General features: G+C 43.3%; 1 protein-coding gene across 1 annotated transcript in view; it reads right to left on the bottom strand.

Annotated features, from left to right (window-relative positions):
- The window catches only part of NEDD9 (neural precursor cell expressed, developmentally down-regulated 9), a 78,520-nt gene extending 54,300 nt beyond the window's left edge, over window positions 1-24,220 (bottom strand). Inside the window, exon 1 of the mRNA XM_009637967.2 lies at window positions 24,013-24,220. Coding sequence (XP_009636262.2) covers window positions 24,013-24,015 — 3 coding nt within the window. The 5' untranslated portion in view covers window positions 24,016-24,220. The remainder of the gene's footprint in view (window positions 1-24,012) is intronic.
- Window positions 24,221-25,711: the final 1,491 nt, after the last annotated feature.

Genomic DNA, 25,711 nt, shown 5'->3' with positions numbered 1-25,711 from the left:
GGCTATCTCGAATTATCTCCCTGGCCTCCATGTGCTTTAGCATAGCTTCTAGGAGGATCTGTTCCATGATCTTCCCAGGCACAGAGGTGAGGCAATACTACATATAGATGAATTCATACTACATACTACATATAGATGAATTCATATAGATAAATTCTGAATGCTCACCATGAATGATGTAGTTAGATACAGAAAAACCTGCCAGGGTATGAGATTTACCTTCAAAGCAGAAACTGCCTCCTCTCTACTCAAGGACCTGTCTGTTTGTGACAGTATTAGGTTCAAGGTTCAGAACCAGATGGGTAACATGAGCTGGATGAATTTTGCTTCATCTCTCTCAATTACTTATTTACAATTTGTGATATTTCTTAGGTTGGCCAATTTCTTTTCAAAATAATTTGGGCATTTCAATTTCTTTTCAAAATAATTTGGGCTTGTATCATGGCTCGGTTTTATTAGAAAAATCATCTCTTGAATTTTTTTCCTGCTAGTCATGACTCTATGATCCATTCCCCTTCCAGGTTTCAAAAATTAATTGGTTGCAGTGAGTGACACTTTTGGTCCAGATGAGGTTAGAAAACAAGTGCTGAGATGCTGATATGAGGCCATCTCTAGAACACCACGACTAACGTGAGAAAAGGAGTACTGGAGAAGAAGTTGGTTCATTTAGCTGTGTTCTTTAGCAGAGGAAAATAAGGGAAGGATTACATACATTATAGTCTGTCAATGGTTTACGGACCACACTGTGGTTAAATTTTGGTTAAAAGAAAGAACTTCTTCCAGTTTTTAAATATATATTTACCTAGAACTATATATGCCAGAGATGTAATACACCTATTTGATCACCTAGTCCCTTGCATTTAAGAAGATTTACTGCAATAGTAATGCATTTACTGCATTACTACAGGTTTTTCTCTGATGTTTGTGGTATGTCAGCAAGCTCTGAACTGCTGGTTGTGCTTTGAGATGGAGTAGTAGTGTCATCAGTATTTTGCAGGAAGGAAAACCCAGGCATTTGGTGATTTGCTCATGATCACACGAGAAGTGCAAAACACCTGAGGCACAGGCAGCGGTGAGAGGAATGGCAGGGAGATCGGCTACTCGGCGGTGACAACATTGCTTAACAGGGGAGCACAGACATTGCTCGATGGGGCTCCTGTACCTTCACTGAATCTCCCCCATCATATCCTGTGTCATAATGCTACAAATAGCACCTAGCTGGATTTCCCTTGCTCTTGGGTCTGTGTCATCCTTCTCCTCAAAAATCAAGGTGATTTGGAGGTTCAGTTCACTTTAGAGTGTGAATGTTTGAGGGCTAGATTTTCAAAAGTAAATGCAGGTCTGCTAGGGATGGGTCTGGGCTGCCTAAACATGGAGGCAGCAGACAGGTATCTTAGGGTATCCCAGCTGATATATAGCTGCTACTCCAGGCAGGCAGGGGTATCCAATAGGTCCTATTGCATTATGCCCACCCTTGCATGAATGGCTGAGAGCGGGTGCCTAAGCCTTTTGAATCCAACCCCTGAAGATTTGTTGAGATCATGGCCAAGATATCCAAATGTCCTGGCTCAGGAAAGCTGAGCTGGATTTTGAGACCTGCATCTCCCCTGTCCACAAATGGATTTCTTCTGGCAGAAACCAGATGTGCAGAGGAGAAAACACATAAAATAATGACCATCACATCTTCAAAATCTGTTTGAGCTGTTTCCAGGTAAAATTTTGGTCCAGGAATTCTGGGAGCAGGAGAGATTTGGTAGTCAGAGTAATAGTAGCAGAAAAATCTGGGCCAGTTTCCGGTCTATAAGATAAAGCCAAGTGAAAATTCATTCACTGTGAAATTGTCACAGCCTGCTTGCTTAGGCAGCCATGACCCCTGTCACTTTTATCCTGAAAATACAAAGTGGCTTCTTCCCTGCTCCAGCAAGGAATAGAAAATGATTCATTGCAGTCAAGCATCTCAGTGCTCAAAGGAGCCAGTAAGCTTTTCCCAGGACTTTTGAAAAGCCTGTTCATTTGATGGAATCCATACAGAAGGCAAAGATGTGGTAGAGGGAAACTACTCTTTTCAGTTGCTTTCTGTTTCTATTGATTTGTGTCGTACTTAAAAACAAAAGACCCCTAAATGCATTACTGATTCAGTAACCTCTGCAATCTATATCCTACTCTCTGCACCAGCAATCACAGAATCATAGAATTCTTTGGGTTGAAACAGACCTTTAGAGGTCATCTAGACCAACCCTCCTGCAGTGAGCAGGGACATCTTTAACTAGATCAGGTTGCTAGCTGCAGCTACAAAATGAGTCTTTCTGGCTTTTTAGAGAGAAATCACACCTCACGCTGGGAGTTTCTAGGTCACACGCTCACATTCACAAAGGATGTGGTTTTCCTGTTCTGTAGGTTGCAATACAGAGCTGCACCAAAATGGACTCCTGAGAAAGCTTGCTGTGTAGTGCCAGCTGTGACAGATGCTTCACCATTATTCTTCACAAAAGGGTGAAGCCTACTGTTTCAGTCTTCTGACCTTCAGCTAGCCCGCTTAGGAAGGCTAGACTCAGGTTGAAGTTGCACACTGGGCACAAGAGGACAATAACTGGAAGGACAGAGGGAGAAATGGAGACATGCAGTGCAGTGATTCTAGCCCAAGTGCTTGGTAAAACTAGCCCTTACTTCCTCTTTGCTTTGGCTTCTGCTCATATTGCAAGTGCCACCACAATAAATTTTGACCCTTTCATCCTCCATGGCAGGTACCTAGCTAGACTTTGCATCCTGTCTTGACTCCATACCCACAAAGCTGGGCTATACAAGGAATCCTGCTATGCCACCCTTTTGCTCGCCAAACATCTGCTAAGTTCTTGTCGGTGCTTAGGAGGTGTAGTCTGGCTTTGGAGTCCGCAGAGGACCTCACTGTGCTCACAGGAGCTAGTTTGTGCAACCAATCGTCCTTCAGTTACGAGAGGCTTAGTGGACATCCCAGGAGTATGGAAGAACTGTAGGTGGGGACATCTGCTCCTTAAACTGAATGAGGTGGATAAGCAGTGGCACTGGTTCCTCTGAAGCTTCTGCCAAAAGGGCTACACATTTCTAGGAACACAGGGCTCACTGGGCAGGGACTAGCTGTGTCACCAAAGAAGCTTTATTCATTCACTGAACCCAATTCTGCTAAATGTCTAACACAGGTAAGGAGACTATCTTTCTTTTTTGCTGGCAGGCAGTCATGGTTCGTCATCAGTGTGTGTATATCTTCAGGGAGAGGTACACTCTTTGCTGGGACCTCAGCAGTCCGTGGGTCTTTATGCACGAGGACCAAAGGTTCTCTGTCCTCCTTCCTGATAGATTTGCTAATAAAATGAGAAGAAAGAGGGCTCGCCACATTAATGACATTCCTCCCCTCACTGGCAAGCCGTGGACACCTCTTGTGCTAGGTGCTGAGGATGGCCCTGCTGTGATGAGGAGATGTGCGCAGCTGTGCAATTAAAGCACCCACCCACATCCTGGGAGCACTCGCCACACTCACTGCCGCTGGCCGGAGGGTCAATGCCTGCTAATGCTCCTTGGTGAATCTGCAGCTGCATGACATTTGACAGAACTGGAACTGCTGAACATACCGAGTTCTTTACAACTAGCACTGAAAACATAGAATCATTTAGGTTGGAAAAGACCTTTAAGATCATCAAGTCCAACCGTTAACCTAACCCTGCCATCCCACCACTAAACCATGTCCCTAAGCACCTCATCTACCCTTCTTTTGAATACCTCCAGGGATGGGGACTCGACCACCTCCCTGGACAGCCCATTCCAGAGCCTGACAATCCTTTCTGTGAAGAAATTTTTCATGTCTCCATCTTTCAAGAAGAAAAAAATTTATCTTTATAATCAAAAATCCCTCAAAATAATAGTTTTAAACTGCTACCAAAAAGAAGTTTTAAGGAAATATTTGGCCAACCAATTAGCAAACTTATCTTTAAGGACAAGCTCTTGAAATAATTGTGTAATTCCCAGTCTCCAACCCCATCATGAAAGAAAAAGTGACATTCCCTAAAACCACCACGTGGCTACAAGTCATTATTTCATTTCAAGGAAAAGTTGATATTGAAATAACTAGATAATCTTCCAGACCATCACATTTATGCTGAAGTGGCTTCTCTTTTTCTCAAAAGAAAAAGTTTGGAGCATAATCATCATACATAGGTTGGGTCTTTTTCCCATATATCTGGTTTGAGTGTGAAACACGGGCTTCACAAAAATTTCCTTTTGGTCTTGATTTCATCTGGGTTTTTAATGGGACGCGTGACAGTGTCAAAATGGCTTCTGACCTATCTCCTGGCAGGGCTGGAGACCACATGCAGTGACTTAAGAGACAGTGATTGCTGGTGGATCTCGGGTATCTTCTCACCCTTCTAACGGAAGGTAACATTTTACATAGAGAAGATGTTACCGCAAAATTTCAGCCCATACTGAAAAGACAGACATGGTAGCATGGGGACTGCAAAAGCAAAGGGCTAGCTCAGGGCACGGTTGCACTAACCCAGAGGAACTAGACACATTCTCCAGCTCAACTTTTTATTCAAACGTAGCCTCAGGTCTGCTCAACTTCTCATAACGTTCAACGACAGAAAGTTTCTAAAAGCTTGCATTAGCTGAATTTTCACAGCACGTCTTCCAAAACTACCCATGGCGATATGCAGTATTTATATCTAATCCAATATGTACAGTCCTGTTCTGCAACTGTGCGACTTCTTCCTGGAACAGGCTTCAAGGGGGCTTCTGCTCACAGGTGGATCTTGTGGTTCATGTACCAGGCCCTCAGATTAACAGTGAGGCAGTTTGATGCTCTTCTCTCTCCAATATAATTCTCGAAGTTCAAAGAATACCAAATACAGATGAAAATGTCCCTCGCCTTTCCACCATGCCAGCAGTGTTCTTCCATTTTTGCACTCTAGTAAGTGGTTCTAACAGTTTGAAGCCCAGCTGATTCTCCATACCTTTAGCGATGTTTTGTTCTGCTAACAGTGTAATTTATTTCACGTGGAACAAAGGCTGCCAGGGGAACTGGATGCTCTTCCCTTTGAATAGCACTCTTAGGATCCGCTCCCAGGTCATTCTTGTCTCTGAATATTTTCTAAAGGCTTAAATTTCCAATTGTTCCTACCAGTCTGGCATGTAAATATCTGAGTGGTGATCCATGCAGCAGCTCTTATAGAAGGCTTATATAGGCCAGATTATTAAAACTCTCGCTAGGGGGTATTCTACTTTATCTGTGAAATATCATAACCGATTTCAATGATGGTACTCATCAACGGAGGTGTTTTCAGTCAGAATAACAAAATACTGGATTCTGTACTTTCTAAAAAGGATTCCTGCTTTCAAGTAATGTAGTTTCTAATTGATAATGAATATTAAAATGTCTGCACGTGGGCAAATTATATCCATACGTAAAGATAGTAATTTTACAGTTTATCCTGTTTACAACTAATATGATAACACATCCCCCTGCTTTTAAAATACAATAAATGTACCTTAACACAGTCAGTAAGTACTGACTGCATGCTTCATTCAAAGCGCTGGTATTTCCTTTCTTTACTGATGTTTGGTAATAATAATTCATCTTAAATTGTCTATCTTCTTTTACAAGTCCAACTGAGAAGTAAATATTCTGGTCGAGAAAGAGTAACCAAGTCTGACTCGAACACCTGTGTTGATTAATAGGGTATGTAATTTTGCAGCAAGCGCCTCAAAGAAAAAAGATGTGAAATCAATTTGACACATTTATTTCCTATTTCATGCCATATTACATGATTATTGAAAGGCTGAGTTGGAGATTCCAACTTAAAAGGTATCCTCCTGAGTAAGGAAAAGAAATGGCTAAAAATTCTTGGGGTTTTTTTCAACAACAACCCTTAAAACTTGATTTATCTGAAAGATAAATAAAGCCCCACTTGGTATCAAGTGCAGACTGAAGGGTGAGCGTAAAAATTGGAGGCTTGTCCTTTGGCTTAGTGCAAATCATCCTAGTTCCACTGATTTGAATAAATCGACACACATCTTCACTAATCAAGGATCTGGCCTTTAGAAATGGCTGCGTGAAATGGCCTCTACTTCCACAGTATCCATCACTGACTGTTCTGTTCATCTGAGCTGCATTAAGGTCCAGCATCTTTCTACTAGATCACAGTAGATACCAGACCTCTAGTGCACCCTGCTTCCCACCTTTCAATTGCCTCTGCTTAGAGATTCAGGCAAAAAACTTCTCTTTCTTTTCCTTTCTACTTCCATTTAGATCTTTGGCTTCTGCAGTCCTCTGCAAAAGGGCAAAAATCAGATGGCGTTTACACAGCTGTTTCTGGTTGGAAGCTGTCTCTAGTCCTTGATGGAATGGGCTTCTGGGTGCCTACTGAGAAAAAATTGTCCCCCTCACCCCCTTTCTGAAAGTTGCACCTATGAATCTTTCCATCATTCTAGTTCATCATTTAAAAAAAAAAAAGTGAATGGATGTGGATAAATTTAACCTGATCCCTTTCTGGGTGATAGAAGAAAGGAAGATACTGAAACATCAAGGCGGTCACCATTTTACCTCTGTGGGTTTTCTTTAAAGCTAAGGATTTGTTTGCTGAAAGTCATCGTTCCCTGCCTTCTCATGCTCCTTCAGAAAGTATTTTAGAATTGCAATTAATCTAGCAAAAAATGAGTATTAAGGAACTTGGGAATTTCCCCCTGCCTCTGCAGGTGTTTTCAGAATAGCAAGCCTTCATTTTTCCTGGAATATGAATGACTCATATCCAACTGGTACATAGTTTTGGGAATATATCTATATTGTGCTGTTCCTGTAGATTTATAAATGGCTGCTACTTTAGGACACAAAACTTTTTAACCTTGTATATCTTAAGATATTTTTCTATGAGCTACATTAACCTTACAGAAATTATCTATTTCCTACTTCACAACTGAAGGAAGCCTTTAAGACAATGAGGAAAAATACTTCTTTTCCTTCTGCTCCATGCTATATCTATGAATATTGTATTTCCTACTAATGTTGTCCCCTTATATTGAAAATGCAGGCAGATAGGATGGGAAATAGCATTCCCATAGCTCCTTATACAGCCTAGCCCGTGGCTGCAGTGTATCAGATTTTTGGTACAGGAAATCAAATGAACACAGGATCCTGAGGACAGTGACACAATCGCAAGTAAGCTCTGTGTATGCAAAATGATCCGTATACTGCAGGTAACAATACCGAGGCAGACTGGAAAAAAAAAAAAGCAACCCATACTTTTCTATGTGAAATTGTTTAAGTTCTGCTGGCAGAGATTTTAAAACAAAGCCAGGTGACCTTTATTTCAATGTAATTATTTAGTCTCTGGGAAGAGAAACAACATGCTTGTGTTCTGGGGTATTTCTACCTGATTTCTCTCATTTTTCTCTCATGCATGAGGGTGAAACTGTGAGGTTTCCAAGTCTGAGGAAGTACCCTATTTCCAGTTGGGAAAAAAGTATAGATGTGTGAAAAACTGTTTTATTCCCTTTTCCTTCTAAGCTTTTTAAAATATTTTCCTGCATTCTTAAATGGGAGAGAATAAAACCGTGATAATATCGGGGGGGGGGGGGTGTTCCTTTTTATTTTTATTTTTTTTTAATTTTCTACACCCTTTCAGAAATATTAGCTCTTGATCTACTTCTCCCTCTTCCAGGGAGCATTTGCACTGCTAGCACCACTCATTTCTCTAGACCAACCTTTTTATGAGTGTCCATCACGGTAAACACCATCCACTAGAAGACTAAAACTTCATGTTTATTACTCACCGTAGCTTTGGTTACAGCAGAAGCAGTTTGTTAATTCACATTAGCAAAACAAGAATAAGGCTGAGTCCCACTACCTAGCAAAACAGTTCTTGCTCTCTCAGATAGTGCCGTAAAGGACCTTTGCCTGTTGTGAATAAGACCTCATTTAAAATCCAGGCTGCCATAAAGAAGGTAGCTAGAAGCATTTGCAGGACACCATAATGTCTGGAACTCATCCACAGAAATGCAGGAAAGTATTTTTAAATACATATGAATCTTCCAAATCTTTGGAAATCTGAGCAGTTTGCTTTGAGAATGCCCATAAATTAAATATCTCCCAGACCTGCACACCACATCTGTTGCCAAAGCTTAATCCCCTATACTAAAAGTGCAGAAAGAAGCTGGCTCATGAAGTGTGCAGGGGTGCTCCTATGTGCAGATAGATCATCTCCTTTTGCAAAGTCCCTGACAAATCCCCAACATTTTCAATACGCAAAATCAACTTGCAGCTGCATAACTGCTACAGAGGGGATTTCTGCATCACAAAGAGATGGTTTTCTTGGTGGTATTGCTTTATGTACATCAAGGACTTCACAGGCAATTTGGAATTTCACCTCACAGGGCTAGACTCTGGATGAGCTACCAGCCTTGGCTCCCCCTGGGTAAAATCAAAGACGACTTTCGAGCCCTGGGGGTACAAGTGAAAAACATTGGGGCCCAGGTTATCTTTTCTTCCATTTTACCAGTTCGAGGGAAGGGGGCAGCCAGAAATAGGCGCATAATGTACGTTAACTCCTGGCTACGTGGCTGGTGCTGTCATGAGGGTTTTGGCTTTTATGACAATGGGACATTCTGTGACGATGACAACCTGTTAGGGAGGGATGGGGTCCACCTCTGGTGCATTAGGGGGAGTGTGGCCAGCAGGTTGAGGGAGGTTATCCTCCCCCTCTACTCTGCCCTGGTGAGACCCCACCTGGAGCACTGTGTCCAGTTCTGGGCTCCCCAGTTCAAGAAAGATGAGGAACTCCTAGAAAGAGTCCAGAGGAGAGCAACTAGGATGATAAAGGGACTGGAGCACCTCCCCTACGAGGAAAGGCTGAGAGAGTTGGGCTTGTTCAGCCTGAAGAAGAGAAGACTGAGAGGGGACCTCATCAATACATACAAATATCTTAAGGGTGGAAGTCACGAGGATGGAACCAGTCTCTTTACAGTGGTGTCCAGCGACAGGACAAGGGGCAATGGGTGCAAACTGAAACATAAGAGGTTTCAGTTGAATATGAGGAAAAACTTCTTTACTCTGAGGGTGACAGAGCACTGGAACAGGCTGCCCAGGGAGGTTGTGGAGTCTCCTTCTCTGGAGATATTCAAAGCCCTCCTGGACGAAGTCCTGTGTAACATGCTCTAGGAGAACCTGCTTTAGCAGGAGGGTTGGACTAGATGATCTCCCGAGGTCCCTTCCAACCCTTGCGATTCTGTGATTCTGTGAAGAGTCATGAGTTTCTTAAGTTCAGATAAATGGTCATCCACGCACATGGTGAAGCTTTCTAATACATATATACATGCACACATGCAGAGTGTTATCCCTTAAGTGTTCATTTCCTTAGGAAACCAGGCATACACACCCCCACCGGTGCACACACACAGAGATAGACATTTTGTAGATCGATTTAAGAATCGGTTTGACAAGTTCACCAAACAGTGCTGGTCCCTGAAGTGCTATTTTGTCCTGTTGCACATTTGCATAGGCTGCATTGGTAGCTGACTTTTGGAACTAAACACAAGGGAATATGTGTGGTTGCTGTAATGCTTTCAACATATGTGTTAGTGCAAATCTTTACTCCTTTGCACGTTAACCGGACTTGTAGGTTTGGTAGCACTTCTGCATAAGCTCTGTTCGTGCAGCTGAAAATCTCTCCTCTTCCTGCCTGACCGAGTTCTGACCATTAAAATCAGAGCCTGACAAAAAAGGTCAGCATTTAACAACCATCCATTATAAAAAATGTCCACATGTTGTTTCCTATTCCCACCCTAGACAACTAGGATGGATTTTTCGGTACTTTTTGGCTGACAGTTAACACAAGTTCATGGTATCGTTTGTGTCTGTATTGAAGTATTTTGAATCTCAGCTTGATTGCTTTTATGTGATTTCTTCTGTGTAAGGAAATCAGTGTCAGGCTTTTCCGTGGGTTTCTCAAGAATAAGCTCTGTTCTTCTTCTGTTGCTGGTGGGGTACATCGCTATTGATACTGGGCTGAGGTAGGACCTGGTTAGGCTGTTCGGCTAATGCTTAGTTCCTTGTATTCTTCCGGCAAGAGAGATGTGCAAATCATCAGCTATTCAGTAGGACAGCACTATGAAATAATTTTTTTTTTTTTTTTTTACCAGCCAGCAGATAAAATGACAGCTCTCCCTGTGCTCTGGAATGTCATCCTGGTGGCCTCTTTTACAAGTTTTGTCAGCTTAAGTAAAACAAATACCCTACTCATTTGCCTTAGGTTACAAAATAACAACTAGGCATTTACTGTTGTTATAAGGAACCATAATTATTATCAATTACTGAGTATGCAAACATATTTTGTGTACTCAGTGGATTTAGACCTATTTTCATTCCAGTCTAATTAGAAAGCTTCATGGTAATCTCCAGCCTCAGGCTTTTCCTACCCATCCTTGAGTGACTGCTTAACTTGTCCCTTCAAAATAAACAAAGAGCTGCCACATCCACAGCAAAGCTCCAAAAGGAGGCCCCATACACAGTGATGCAGCATTGAGAGATTACTTTTTTTTTCAGCAATTCCCTTTTATTTTGCTTTGCAAGAGTGCCTGCTAACTACTAGCTTCAATGGGAAGATTTAACTTTGAAATTCAATTTCAGTATTTATAGACCAAGTTAATATTTTCTTTCATATGTGGTGGGAGAGGAAGAAAACAAATTTGAAGCAAAGATTAGTTAGTTGACTATAAGATAAAAAAGATAAATTCTGGGAGTATGAAGTACTGAAGCAGGTATCTGAATGATGTTATGGGCTCTCCTTTCTCATATGCTTTCCAGAGCCCATTGGATAAGCATGTATTGGGGTTAGCCTAGGGATATCGGGCCTTGCCTGTGGGCAAAAAATGCTATTTGATGATCTCATGAGGTCACTTTCAGCCCTAGTTTTCCAAGATTAAATTCAAACTAGACAGGAGGCTGAGCTATGTGAGTCACTGAACTTAATCCTCTACTGCTAGAAATCAGGGTGTCCACTGTGCGCCCCAAAAGATAAGAGCAGACCCTCCGTTTGAGAACTGTGCCACTCTAGGAGGAGGTAGACATGGAGACAAGAGGATGCTGACAGTACTTCCCCAGGATGGAGGCTGTGATTAATGCTGAACACAGCGGCCTCTGAGATTGGCAAAGAATTAGAGAAAGAGTTCGAAGGGAGTTTGCCTGCTCTTTGGGCAAAGAACTGGCTGAAAGAAGATGAAGAACTGACTGAACGAAGAGGGGTCCTAAGGTTTGGGTCTCTGACTCCCTGCTGAGACTTTGGTGGGCATCTCTGATGTAGTTGAATGTTTGCTGGAAGGCAGCTTGATGCCCAGCTTCCACATGCCAGGTGAGCATCCAGCTTGCTGGAGGACCACTCCAGGGCAACATATAACACAGTGGCTAAGGTGGCTTCCTAGGAGTTTGGGAAAACAGCATCAAGCACCTGCTTCACATCAGGCAAAGAAACCTTTGAGCTCTTGCTTCTGGTATCTCAAAAATAAACTTTAGCTGATGGACCTCTTGATAAGAGAGGTGGGTTTTGGGTGATTGTCACGAACAAGCCTGCTGTAGGAGCGGTATTTAACCCGCATTAGGCACAAAGCAGTTTGGAGCTGAATGAAAGAGAAAATGGAGTTCAGTGTCTCCAGGCTGAGGTCTGGATTCTCAGGATGCAAACCACAGGCTTTGTGCAGAATGTGACAATTAGGCACCCAAACCACCCGCACAAATCTCATCCCATCAAAGTGTAGCGCTTGACTATTTATGTTTGTTTATATTATTTATATTACTTATGTCTTAGAGGGAAATGCAAACAAACCTCCTTACCGAAAGAAAATAGCTCACTGCACAAACAACATTTCTGTCTGCAAGAAGAAGAGGCCCCATGTGATAGAGGATGGTCACACCACCTGATGTGCAACGAGGCAGTGTTTGATACCACAGCGAAGACACTTCCATGAGAATTTCGGTAGTTTAGAACAGACGTTTCAAGTTTCAGCAAAGGGCAGATGGGCGTGCGTATCCTCACGGTCACCGTTGTGTGCGTGACAGCACGTGTATTTTAGTGGCAGGATGGATATGCTGTTTGATCACGGGAGAAGCCAGAGCTGCTTGTGTCCATTTACAAGGTTAGGTAGCCTGACTGTGGCAAACAATCGCCCTCTCTTTCTCCATATCATGTTAATTTTTTCACTCTGGGATATACAGTGACTTTAGGACCTCAGGAAGAGCTGTTTGTGCAAATTACCAAGCAAATCAATGGTATGTGCATTCCATGGACTCATAACTCAGACAGAAAGGAAAAAAAAAATCATCAAATTGCTCAAAGGAACTTGTTTAGGGTGGCAATTTCCTTGCCATATTTCAGCTCTCTGTCTCCAGCTATTCAGGCTGTCTAAAATAAATCACTGACTTTTTTTTTTTCTTCTTTTTTTTTCCTAAAAAATGGGGTAAGTGTGATCAGTTTGTTTGGGCTAACTTTTTTTTTTTTTCTTTCTAATTCTCCTTTTCCATAAAGCCAACCAAAACCTGTGGCTGTTCCTGTTGACAACTCTACCCTGAGACTTAAACATACAAAAACTTTCAATGGGCTTAAAGTAGTATTTTAGCCAGAAGTCACAACAGCTTAGCTGTTTTACCCACTGCTGGAATGTAACGCAAGCTATGTACACGAATGAGGCCTCACATGTTAAAAAACATCAATAAGACGTAAGATCCATTCCCCCCTCTAAAAGCTACAGATTTTATCCTACGTTGGAAGGATGCTGAGTCCAGACTCCTGTTAGGTGGCCTCATCCCAGACAGTGGTGAGTCCATATAAAATCACAACCAGTTGTGGCGGTATTTTTGCCAAAGCTGAACGTATTTCCCTTTGAAGTACTGTTGGTGAGGAGCATGTTTTATTACGCATGGTGTTAACACCAGTTCAAAATTTAAACTCCCTTTTTCATATTAAAATAAGAGATCATGTCCATGAGAGCTTGAGACCGGCCTTTTAACTACAAGCTGCAACTCTTCTTTTTTTTTTTTTTTCAAATGAAATAAAGGCATGCTTGGGAGCAGGAGACCAAAAGGATGTTTCTAAGCTAAAAGGCAGGCAAGAATAAGCTTGGCATCTCACCAAGTAGCACTGAATTTGACAAATGAAATTTCATTAGAAGTGCAGGGGCGGTTTTGAAACTGCCAGTAAATAACTGTCTCCCTAGAGTCTCACACTTTTTCCAGAGTCTATTTTCTCTTCGGACTCCATTCTGCCAGGGACAATATTTTAAAAGCAAAAACCAGAGCTAAGTGTCAGCATTAGAATTTAGTAGATAATAAAGGTCAAATGTATTTTTTCCCAGAAGCTACTGGAATTCATGCCATTCTTTTATCTTTTCTTCCTCCTTTGCGCTTTCTCTCACAGTTGTCACTAATGGGTCCAAGCCAGGGCCATGAATCCGGGCAGATTCAGGGATGGTTCCAGAGCTAAACTGTGTAGCTGACCATTTTCTCTCTAACGACCTGAAGCAAAACCCAAGCCCCATCCCCATGACCCTGTGCTCTGAAAGGCTTGGAGCTGTTTCAGGCCTGGATCTGAACTTTAAGGCTGATGACCCTCTCTAGTCGTCATCCTTCAATAATTCAAAATATATCATCATTCATCCCGCCAAACCACGTCCGTGCATGAAGTTACTTTTGCTCTCTCAGGGCATTACGAACACATAAAGCCTCGCTCTTCCTGGCTGTTACTGAGCAAAGGAAAAGGGGTTCTTTGTCTTGATTCTTGCTGCTTCTGTAAGGAAGGTTTTCTACTCTTTCTGGCTCAGGGATGTAAGACTTCCATTTCCAAACAGGAGGCTCTAGCATGAGAGTTTGTGTTTTCTGTAAGGCTTAGCTGTTGAATTTACTCTTCTGTGCCCCCCCCCCCTTGCTGCTCCTCAGCTGGAATGTGGGCTCGGGTGGCCCTGACAATGCAGCTCCTTTTGCTCTGAAGCCAAGGCGGGAGGTCCAGTGATGGTCCCACGTGTGGTAATGCAGCTTTCCTGCGCAGACGCTGTCACTTGTGATTGACCAAGGCTGGCTTGAGGGACAACCCGAGCTCTTTTCACAGGAGGCTTCCCCCCTCAGTGGCACAGTCTGTATCTCTTCTTGTAAATGGCACTCTGAAGGACACCTATGTCTGAAATCACGTATATCTGCATCTCTCTCTGTTGTTAGGTGCAATTTTGATCATGCATGGAGATGTTTTTTAAGTGAACTCTTTCCTTCCCTGCATGCAAGGAAGGAGCTAGCTTTTCTTGGTAGCAGGTAAAACCAGGCATATGCAGCACCTGTTTCTGGAGTGCCCAGCAGCATCTCCAAATGGATGAGAGATGGAAAAGGAGGTGCTCTCAGACTCGTTCTCCAGTTTTCTTTTTAAAAACTTGAGACCATGTGTTTTGGTGAAAATTCACACCTGCTGCTGTCAGAAAGGCAGAGCTGGGATTTCAGCTCCCTAATTTGGTTGATAGTTTAATTTGCTGGGAAACAAGTCCATGTATGACATGCTTCAGCTGATAAAATCAACAGGGCTTTACTACCTTCCCTCATCAGGCCGTGTTCCACCCATCACTGATGTAAATGGAAGTCATTACACCATCAGTTTATGGGAAGAGAGTTTAGTTTATAGAGGGAGTGGAGCCCCAGTCTTTGCTCCTCCAGGCTTCCTAAAGCCATAAGTGATTGCAGAACTAATACAAAGAGCATATTTATATTTGCAGTGTAGATGAAGTTGGAGGACTCAGTTTCTTGGTACAACTTCTGTTTTCTAGAACCATAACTAGAACTTTCAAAAATTACTGATAACCCAGATGTCTTGCCACCTCTCTTAGTAGAAGGTAATCCTAGATGACCTTCCACAAATCCCTTTTAATTAGCCTCTTTCACAGAGTCTGCCATGCCAGTAGATGATTAATACATTAATCTTACTCTGTTTGCAGCTGATTCCTTATTCTTTCTCTACAGATGGAATTTTATTTTGAAGCCCCATGAAGTTTTAGGTCGCGATCATCTGCTGTAAAATCTATTCTCACCCTTAGAGAGTCCAGTCACATTTTTGGGAGGGCGGAGGGGAATGATCTAAAATAAAACCTTGCAGATGATACTGCACAAAACGCCACACACAACCGCACGCAACAACATACGCAACGCTGCCGGCAGTCCTGCTGCTTAAGAACAAAAGCTGTCTCCCATGAAATCTGAATTTACTAGTTGATTGTAATGCTATTGAACAAACTAACAAATGCCGTGCTATTGTACAAGGTCACGCAGGAGGCAGTGCTAACACATTCATTAGTGGTACCAAATTGTGTAGATTGTGACATCAGATAGACTTTTTAGTCTTGAGAAATAAGAATCTATTTATGCTGCTTATTATTGAGACATAATACAAAATGGTTCGCATGAGAAAAGAATCCCGTTACGGCACTTGATATTCACCATTGTTATGGGTAGAAAATAGTCATGTGAAAGAAAAACCTGGGGGATTTAGTTGGGCTAACTAGGTGTGCTGGAAAACATGTCCTGCATATCACGTGCTGCAAATCTGATCTGAATTTGGGTCATCAATCAGGTGTTAGACTGAAACGTAACATAACATTAGGGAGGGAGAGCAGAACATTGACCTTTGTATTCGAAATATTACAATCTATGCCAGGCATCGACTACATCAGCTGCTATATATGGCACTACAGAAAGCATTTTGCAACTGGACTTGGTAACTCTCTGAAAACATTTTCCCTGAAACTTTCTGTTTGAGGAAGAAAAGTAAAGAAATAGGTAAGTGTGCTTTTGCCATCACCGGGCTTTACGAAGGTATGACGTTGTGGATGGTCATGGGGAGCAAGGATGGCAAGGTTCAGGGTAGCGATTGGCCACATGGACCACGGGGAGTCTGGAAAGAGGATCTATCAATCTGCTTCAGCTGAGTTTGTCTGTCCCAGTGGTAATCTGGATACCATGAGGTATTTGATGGCTTTATGGCAGGCGTGGGTTAGAAGACACTGGAAGGGCTATAAATTTTCACAAAGTGACCTGTAACTGATGGAGGTTAGGGAGAAGCTTCCCCTTTGGGGAAACTGCTAGGTTATTTGTGTCTTAGCAAGGCAGCTGATTTTACATAAAAACCAGCCCATGGATTAGGCAGACAGTTAGTTGTATCAAATGCGGTAGTTCCTGCGTACTCCAGCCATCAGGCTGGGTAGGGAAGCTCTGTCAGATGCTGAAAGCACCACTGTGAAAGAGATCGGCCAGTAACTCCTTACAACAGCTGTATATATACAGTATGGTGAAATGCTGAGAATCAGGCCCTACAAGACACTGTCAGTCCTGTCATTTACTAACGTCCTTGTAAGCAAAGTGTACACCCAACCTTGCAGAATGGGGACCTGGGGCACCTGTGGTTTGAGGAGCAAAGGGGACAGCCAGAAAACCAGGACATCTGATGGCAAAGAAATCCAAGAGACATTCGGCAGTGGTATTTTGTACTGTTTCCCACTACATTCTCGGAGCCAGTAAAGATTTCTGAAGATATTTGCCTGATAGAACACCCACTGCTTGTTTTAATTAGCTTGGTCTCCTTTTTAATAGGCACCAGCTGAAAATTTTAAGTGGGATCTTGCATGCATTTCAGTATTAATGCAGAAAGATGGACCTGACAAGAGTTCAAGCTTGCATCCCAGTTATTGCAGGTCTGGTCTGGCGCAACGTAAGGGGAGCGGCGTGACCCAGCCAAATTAAACTGTGGGTTCGGGCTATCTTTTGTGTTTCACTTGAAAGACTTAAGATGTATAAAGGCCATTTAGATTCCTTTTTGCTCATCTCCGTTCAAGGCTGCTGAGGTCTTCTGCTGAAAGCAAGTAATGATTGCCTGTGGTGGATAGCTTCTCTATTAAGAGATAGTTAAAGCACCTGGGCAACCTTTGGCTGATAGCAGACAAACCAAACTCCTCACACAGAGCCTTTGAGTCTTGCTGACATGCCTGGAGTTGAAAAAGCCAACAATGAGCTGTGATAATAGCCTATAAACACAGAGCATGACCACACTTTGCAGTGTCTACAGCCCAAGTGAACAGATCTGCTAACCTATATCTGCCCTTAAATGCCAGGAAACAAATCATTGGCAATAAAACACAATGGCTGTTTTCCATCTGCAATCAATTTCTGTTTAACTAATGATGTTAAGTAGAAAATAGCCATAGATATCTCCTATTAGGTCCTAGAATAAACAGTGTCTGTGGCTCAAATGTTTCATTAACAGGGAGGGAAGCAGCCACCAGTTCTTTTTCCAGGTGTCAGAAACTGCTGCTAGGGTTTGTATAGCTATGGGCGGGCAGGAACGGCCCACATTACTGCCATGGCCCTTTCCTTGTGTGACAAAGGGAAGCGAGCCTATGTTTGCTGCATGGCCTGGACGAGTGTGGTGTGCTCATAAGAGCGAGCAAGATCTGCGACCCAGTGGAAAAAGTAAGTCCTTCTGCTAGCTGTAAATTGCTTTGGGCTCAACCATGAAAGACGTCAACCGGGGCAGGGAGAAATTGTGGGTGTCTGGTGGAAAATTACGGAGCTGGGGCTGCCTCTAAGCTCTCAAGCAGAGAGCCTGAGACAAGCCACCTTACATGTTTCCTATCTCCTCTCGAGCAGGCTTGGGGTGCGACTGCTGATGGCATCGCTGTCCCCTCGAGCAGGCCAGCTGCCTATATTCAAGGTGTTTTTTCAGTCTTGATAGCGGAGAGAAGTTCATGATGTAATGTTGGAAGCGGGGTCCAGTGCAAAAGTTGTCAAAAGCTGAAGGTGATGATAGGACATTGATTTGGCTGACCAAAAGCCATACACAGATAACACCTCTCAACTTTTCTAGGCTTAAGGTTATTCACTCTTTGAGTTAGGTTTTTTGTGCCATCTATAAACTACAAAACCCAGCTCTCAAAGTGGAAATTCTGTGCTATGTATGCACACAGGGCTTGGCTGTTCTTTTACAACAGAATGTCATGCCAAATAAATAATCATGAGCATAAGGAAATGTCATGAACGAGAGAAGGGAGAAAAAGAATAAAAGTAAATAAGGCTCCTTAAAAATATTCTGAGAAATGAGCAGAGATTATGAGCAAGTAAAGATATTATTGTTTGTAGGCAGACTGGTGAATCTATGCTCTTTAATTGCATTCTAATGCTGCTGATAAGAAATGCATGTATTTGTGGGACTTAAGTAGACGCTAGATCTTCTTGCTTTAGGATTAAAGCAAATAAAGCTTTAAGGTATTTTCAGAGAGCCCCTTCACTTCTAGCCTGCTCTTTGTTAGTTTAAAAGGAAAAAAAACAAACAAAAAACTCACCAAAAACCAAACCAGAAGAATTCCTAGAGGAAAATATTTATATTGGTTTGGGGCAACCCAAAGCCTTTCATTTGTTTTTGTTTTGAAAGGCAAATGTTTACCCTGAGTCTAAGCCTGGCCTGCAGGTGTTGTGGCTGGGCCCTGTTCACCTGCGCGGGCTTGCTCAGGCAGGCGGGAGGCTTTCAGGGTGGCCTGCCGCCCTCCGCTTCGCTCCTGCCTTTGCTGGGCGTGTTACAGAGCGGTCTTCCTTGTGAAAACCTGGGTATTTCTGGCTTGGATTAGGTTAGAAAAACTTGTGAAGTGAAAGGGGTTTGTTTTGTTCTGGTTTTCCCTTTGTGCTATTCAGCGCTAATGGCTTCAGGCAGATCAAAATTGAGAAAAGCAAAAGGGATTTCTCCCCAACTTCCCCCCGGTGTCTGACTGCTGCTGGCCCTGAAAAAGTTAGTTCCAAGCATTAAATGTTAGCACTGATCCATTCCAGCTCGTTTGTATGTGTCTGCATTTAGTTTGCTCTTCTGGATCCCCCCTTCTCCAACAGAACAGTAATGGTGATCATGCAGTAGGGGTTTATGTAAAGGAGCCATCCAAAAAATGCTATGTATCGCTACAAAGAGCGCTTACTTTGGCTGCTTCTCAACGTGAATCCTAGCGATCCACGTACAGAGTGTGGTAACGCTGCACAACAGTGAAAGATAAGGACTGGAGGCTGTCTTTAAGTGGGCACGGTGATATTAAACTCCTGCACGAGGAGTCACTGAAGCTGGAAGAGCGCAGCCCTTAAATACCTGGTTACTCAGCAGCTGATGAATGTGGTATCTGGGTCCCTGGGCTCTCTCCCCTCTGCACTCATCTTTGTAACTCGGTGCTACCTCTGCTATTTGGTCAAGAATGCATTAATCCATAATGCAAACTTCAGGTAAACGTCTCCTTCAGCTGTCTCTCTGATTCTTGCTACTCTCCAGTAGGCTAGAGCTTGAGATGTGCCTCACTTACACTTTGTCATACTTGGAAAAGAGAGAGGACTAAGGTGGCTTTAAACTTGTACCTGGCTGCACCGTAGGAGTTGCTGGGTTGGATGCAGGCGTAAAACAGAGTGGGCTTAGGCTTTTTTTTTTTTCCCCCCCCTCACTTTGTTTTCCCTGCCAGCATCTCTTGAGGACTACTCTATTGTGTGAGGGTTGTTAGGGGATGGACTTCCCACTCATGAGTCATGCCTGGGGCCTTGCTCCTGCAATGAAGAACAGCAAAAGCAGGAGTGGGTCCCAAGACCAGGCTTCCTCGAAGGATTCCTTTAGGTAAACTGTGGCCAATGTGTGTTGATGAACTACTTGCACAGCAGATGGGAAATGAATGGAAAGCATACAAACCCCTCTATCCATGTTACAAGTTTGTATATTTTCTCCACTGCTAATCCAGTCTGAAGCCTGTTGTTGTTGGGGTTTTTTCCCTTTGAAAAAATAAAATAAAAAATCCAAACACTTAGTGTTTTTATTCAAGATCCATTATGAGGTACTCTGTTTTTCTTGCTGCTTCACTGGATGCTAAACCCAAATTGCTCCATGGTAATTTTTAATGACCTAGAGCTCTGTACACATTTCTCTAATTGGGTATATTTCAAGCAGTTGCTACTTCAGGCCTTCATCTTACTGTATTTCAGTGGAGAGGAAAATAAACAATCAATGTCGACTGGAGGTAGAGATTATAGATGGAAAACTACGGCTCCGTGAATGAAAGTGTTATTCAGGGAGTGACGTGTAATCCCCAAAATCCAGACTGGGAGAACCGCTGCTCAGCTGAGGCTGCTTTTAAAGCCTCTAAGGCAACTTGCTTTCCTTGTAAACTAAGGAATTGGGTATAAATACATTTTACTGCACCTTTAAAGTACAAAACAAAACAGATGGATGAAAGGTACTGCGCTCTCTTGTCAGCTCTCACCCTCTTTACGTGGACCTCTTCCAGCCCTCCCAGTCTTTCTTTGTGGGTTTTAATACAGTTAGTAATCCTAGCTTCCCCCGCACCCCCTTGGCAAGGGGCCTTTCCCCTTGCCAGTCTTTGGTCAGGCAATACTAGGGAGCCCAGTTCAGAACCTGCTGCTGATGCCAAACCTGTGATTAGCTGTTGTTTGGAAACCCTGATAATTAGGCAGGGGGTGGGGGTGGTGTGCGTGTTCAGCTGGAAGCCAGCGGTCTTGTGCAGGATGTCAGGGGATGGGGACGGTTTTCTGGGCGAGTGTCACAGAGCAGTTCAGTTTACTGTAGTGCAAAGCGTCAGGGGGCGTGGAGCGAAAATCCCTGATGACGTGTTGGGGTGAGGACATCCTCAGGAAGGGCATGTTGTGATGCAGCTGCCTCCCCAAACCAGGTGGGTTGGCTTTGTTGCCTGAACTGCAGAAGCAGATAAAGCACTGAAGGCTGAGTGAAAAAACAAACCAAAACAACCAACTTTCTCTAAACAAAAAGCAATCAAATGCTGGGATTCTTGCACAATCTGGGACCTGGCAGGGCGCTGTAGAAACCAGCACATATTCTGAGCCTTGTGCTCCAGAAAATGTATCGTGAGCTGGCAGTGCTGGACAGTGGAAGGCTCGTAAGGGTAAAAATATTAATGCTGTGTGCTTTAAGGTGCTGCATTTCAAGAGTGGGGTACTTGATTCAAATATAACTTGCTTGGGGGCCATCTGAGCCTGCAGGCTTGTTTCAGCTTGTTCTTAACTGCTGTGCCTTGTTTCTGCCACCTACCTCCAAGCAAGCAGCTAAGAGGACAATTTAATTTAGTTAGGCAGCTCCCCTGAATCCAGGCACAGGCATGGCTTTTCCAAATGGGTTGGGTTGTACACAGAGGGCAAAGTCTTTCCCTTGCCCCAGCACCGTGCGAGCATTAAGATGCATGAGCAGAACTCAGTCGGCTGTTGCTTGGAAGGTGCTGGTGTTAGGTACAAATTATATTTCTTGGGGCTTATTCAGTCTAATACCAGTTTCTATTGTCTGTAGAGAGAACAGCCTAGGCTAGTGGTCTTTGTTAGGTCAGGTGGACCCCAGAGCCTTGGGCGCAGGGCTGGCTGGAGAAACAAAACACTTTTGGAACTAGAAAGATAGCCAAGGACCAATGCTTCCTTCTGTAAATCCTGAATTTGGAGTTGGGAGGGGATGTCTGCCAGGGTGGAGACTGAGACAAATGCAATTGCTCCCTTTCCCTTGACTCATTAGGGATGGAGTGATCCTGTGCCCCTCTTTGCTGGGCTATGAGAAGTCTACTTCACCTCTGCCAGGCAGCGCTGCAAGGCAGAGACTTCTCCTCTCTCTTCTAGCTGGGCACTTTGGCCCAAGTGCAGGGTAGTGTTTTCAGTTTCGGTTCCTGAGAGTAAGAAAAAAGCTGTGTCTGAATCCTGCTGTCTTTTCGCAGGCGCTCTCCAGATGCAAGCAAGCCTAGGTTTCTTATTTGACCTCAATTTATACTTTCCCAGTGAGAAATGAGGAGGGTCTGCAACTGAGAGTCCTGACTGGAAGAAAGCAAAGTCTACTGTAAGCATATCTCTACCTCCCTTAATAGCAGGAGTGAAAGGAAAGTTTCTGCTTAGTGGAAGAAAAAAAGCGAGCGCAGCTAAAACCTTGCTAAACAGTCACTTGCTGCTTTTCAGCTCCTGCTTGCTCCCTGTGATTTGGCAACGCTCTATTCTGCCCGCACGATTTCTTCAGTGTGACTGGGCTTTGCAAAAACCTCCTTAATCCAGCACAGAAAGGTTTTATGCAATCGCATCCAACACAGTCCTATTTCGCTTGATTTAAATGAGAAAGTTAAATCTCAGTCTAGACGGAGTGCTCTCTAGCTCCTGTGAATCTTGCACCGGGCGAGATGTATCATCTATGAGTATGTTTCTCATTTTCCAGACGAGCCCAGGGGATCTGCACCCCCCTCCATAAAATTCCTGTCTGTGCTAAATTGCCTTTTAGTCCTGATTTATACCTCAGTAAAACACATCATGCGAAGGAGAAAATGTTTAATTGTATAACTGACATGACTTAGCACAGGGCACATTTTTGGGTGGTTATTTATGCACTTATCTTCTTTAGGAGGGAGTATAAAGACCCATGACTTTCATTTACAGTGGGAACAGTGAAAGGTGAGGAAAACGAATGTGGTGAAGGACAAGGAGTAAACCTTAAATTAGCATGGCTTCTGTTAAAAGAATCACTGAAAAATATGAAGGATTTGGGATCATAAGGAGTTCCAAGAAAAACTTCGAGATTCCTCCCATCCCCTATCAAACCAAGCCAGAAAACAACCTTATGTTGAGGCTGTTTGATGTTGAAAGTTGGAAAACGTTCTCAAAGCAGTTACAAGTGAAGAAATCCTCTTTTATGTTTCTTATGAAATCATTGATTGTGAGTTCTTGTTTGATTTCTTTCACCCAGGCCCCTTTCAAAACTGTGCTGCGGTTTTAAAATAGTTTTCTCAAGGGTGAATACGGTGCTAGACCCCAAGAGACAGGTATGCAGGCCTGTCTTTGGGTTTCTGCTGCAAAGTTCCTACTGGCAACCTTGTCCTACTGATGACGGGCACCCTGGCAGCACCTTAAACAAGTGTTCAAGCAGAACATGAAGATAAGCAGACTCCAGGATAATTAGAAATGGGTTCATTACTGGGAGGCCAGCGTGATTTACTTAATTACATCGTAAATATGCTTCCTTATCTTTTCTATCATCTGTGTAAGGATGTAGCTTCTAAGACTGTTCTTTGGGGGTGAAAGCTAAGGAGCAAAGTTAAGCTTGTTGCTCAGCTCCAGTTTGGTCTCATTACTGGCAAAATGTTTATAATGGCACAAAGTTAGTGTTGACATGTACTTTGTTCTGCATGACGTGACTTTGCCTGAAGGGCCATCTAAGCTTCAAATGCTGGAGAGTAGGTGCATGGTAATGCATGGACATGCCTATATATTTGCATGTTAGGCTGATAAAGAGAATAAAAACTTCATAAATATGTAGGTCAGCAGCATTCTTATCTCCTGTCTTTTGCTGTCTCAGCCCTGAGCCTACTTGCCTTGCCTGCGGTGGTGTCCTCTGCATGGGAACTTGTCCGCGATTGTGCTGCGGACCAGCAAACGGGGAGCGTGAAGTTAGGAACTTGTGAAGGTTTCAGAGTGGTGGGGTGCGAGGCCTCCTAAAATGTCTTAGGCGGTCCATAGGAGAAGCTGAATTCTTTCTGTTGACATCTAGAAATTTCCCTTAAGTATGGGAAGTGATCAGCGCCATCTTCAAAAGTTCTCCTCTAATGGAGAGCTGGACAACGTCGCTCACCTCTGTGTACTTTGATGCTGTATCATCCCCTGAGACATCGTTTACTAGAGACAAGCCTCCCCCACTCTTCACCAGAGAAAATCCTCCAGACAACGCGTTCAGTAAAGATACATTTGCTACCAAGACTTGCGGTGCTATGCCTACCCAGGATACCAGTTCTAGCTAGCTTTGGCACCAAGACTGGTTGCGCCCAAGCCTAAGAAGGAGCGCCTTGCCCGACCTCTGAACACCGTGGGTGTTCGGTCAGCCTCGGAGAAAGAGAGTATTTTCTTGCTGAACTGAAAAGAAAGGCAGTTACGCTTCTATTAAAACAGCTTTTGACTTTGTAGAAAGTGAAACTTACCATTATTCAGTGTTTTTGGCTTCCTCCTACAGTATGTTAATCGAAGGAACACAGGAGCTTTGTGCATCGGTGATGGTTATCTCCATAGGAAATCCAGCATTGTGGTTACACCGGCTGGTTTTTTGCTGTTCCTAGTTGTAGGACTTCTTTTCACTTGCAGGATTTCCTTGTTCCAAATACTTCTTCATAGACCCAAGTGCTTTTTTTTATTTTTCCCCTCCTCTGAAAGAAAAGGTCAATGAAACAGAGGTGAACAAAGGAGGAAAATGTCTTTCCATTTACTTACTGTCCTGCCAATTCAAACAGTTCTGTGCCGCACAGGGTTTCCCCGCACGCTTCTCCTGAGGATGCACAAGACTGACTTCAGGGAAAAACTCTGATTCTCTCTAAAATACAATTACATAACTTCGCCAGTGTCAGCGATATGTGTTTTTAATCAGCAGCCTGACCTTTTTTTTTTTTTTTATATCCCTGTTAAGGGCTGAGGAATTTTGGCAGGTATCATAAAGTGATGCATGCTGCATGGCCTTATTTTACTGCTCCCAGTGCATTTATCAGGAAGGCTGATATCCAGAGTTGTTCAATAGCTCTGGAATGCTTATTCCAGGAGTTCCTTCATCTGCGGATCTGCAGCCTAACGTTGCAGCTTTGTGCTGGAGAACCAAAAGGTCAAACAGACTTCATCCGGGGTAAAATCAGCTACTTTGCAGCTTCGCTAAACAAGCTTTGAGACAAATGCAGCCGAAAAACCAAAGCATGGCCAATCCACAATTGTGGATTGAAAATACAATATTTTATGAGTTTGAATAGCTTAGCCTTTTTAAAAATATTTTTGTTGCTCTTCATATTGAGCCAGTGCCTAGAGCCAGACCACCATATGGATTATGCAAACATAAGACAAAGGGTTGATCTCTATACTGGAGATCATTAATCTAGCTTTTAAATGACCAGTCATGCTTTCAGAGGTCATTTTAGTTTGTTTTTTAAACCTGCTTGTTGTCTTGAGTAACCAAACATAACATTGCTGAGGACCTGCCTTTATTCTTATAAGGGACACAAAAAGTACTGTTGTACATGGAATTTGCCTCCTGATCGTTCAGGCCTATAGGTGACTGTCCACAGACAACCAGTTCCTCTGTGTGAATTTTCTGAGACATTTCACATTTCAAAGACAGACCTGAACTGCATGGGAAAAAAAAAATCAACCAAAAAACACCAAAACCCCCCCAAACAACCCATGGGAGTTGTCAGGAAATAGCTGAGCAAGCTTGTGAGAAAACTGTGAGTTAGAGGAATATGCGAAGAGTTTATGCCACACGTGGAGGGTGTAAAGTTTTAGACGGGCTCAGGGTAGGGCTGCAGTAAGCCATAACGTAATCCTCCTAGCATGCGACACGCAGGATGAGCTAGCGGTTGAGTAGAGTTACTTGGCTTTGGGATCTTTTCCGTTTGCCAGGAGAGTCAATCTGAAGGAAACCTTGGAAACGGAGCACACTTTTTTTGAAGAGCTCAGTAACTTTTTCGCTACTTGTACTTCCAAATCCAGAAAAGTGGTTGTCACAAATGAGACTGTTTCTCTTGACTTGTCAGGGGAGTGGTGTCTCTGAGGTACGACAGTGCCTCCTGAACTTCAAAATGTTTTCACTGTCCTCTTGGTAGCACGCAGAGAACCCAGGAGGCATGACTTTCCCCCTGCCCC

Source organism: Egretta garzetta, unplaced genomic scaffold, assembly GCF_000687185.1.
Source record: "Egretta garzetta isolate BGI_Z169 unplaced genomic scaffold, ASM68718v1 scaffold14, whole genome shotgun sequence".
In the NCBI taxonomy this organism is placed as follows: Eukaryota; Metazoa; Chordata; class Aves; order Pelecaniformes; family Ardeidae; genus Egretta; species Egretta garzetta.
Note: the sequence above shows the minus strand (reverse complement) of the source record. Positions and strands in the feature narration are given on the sequence as shown.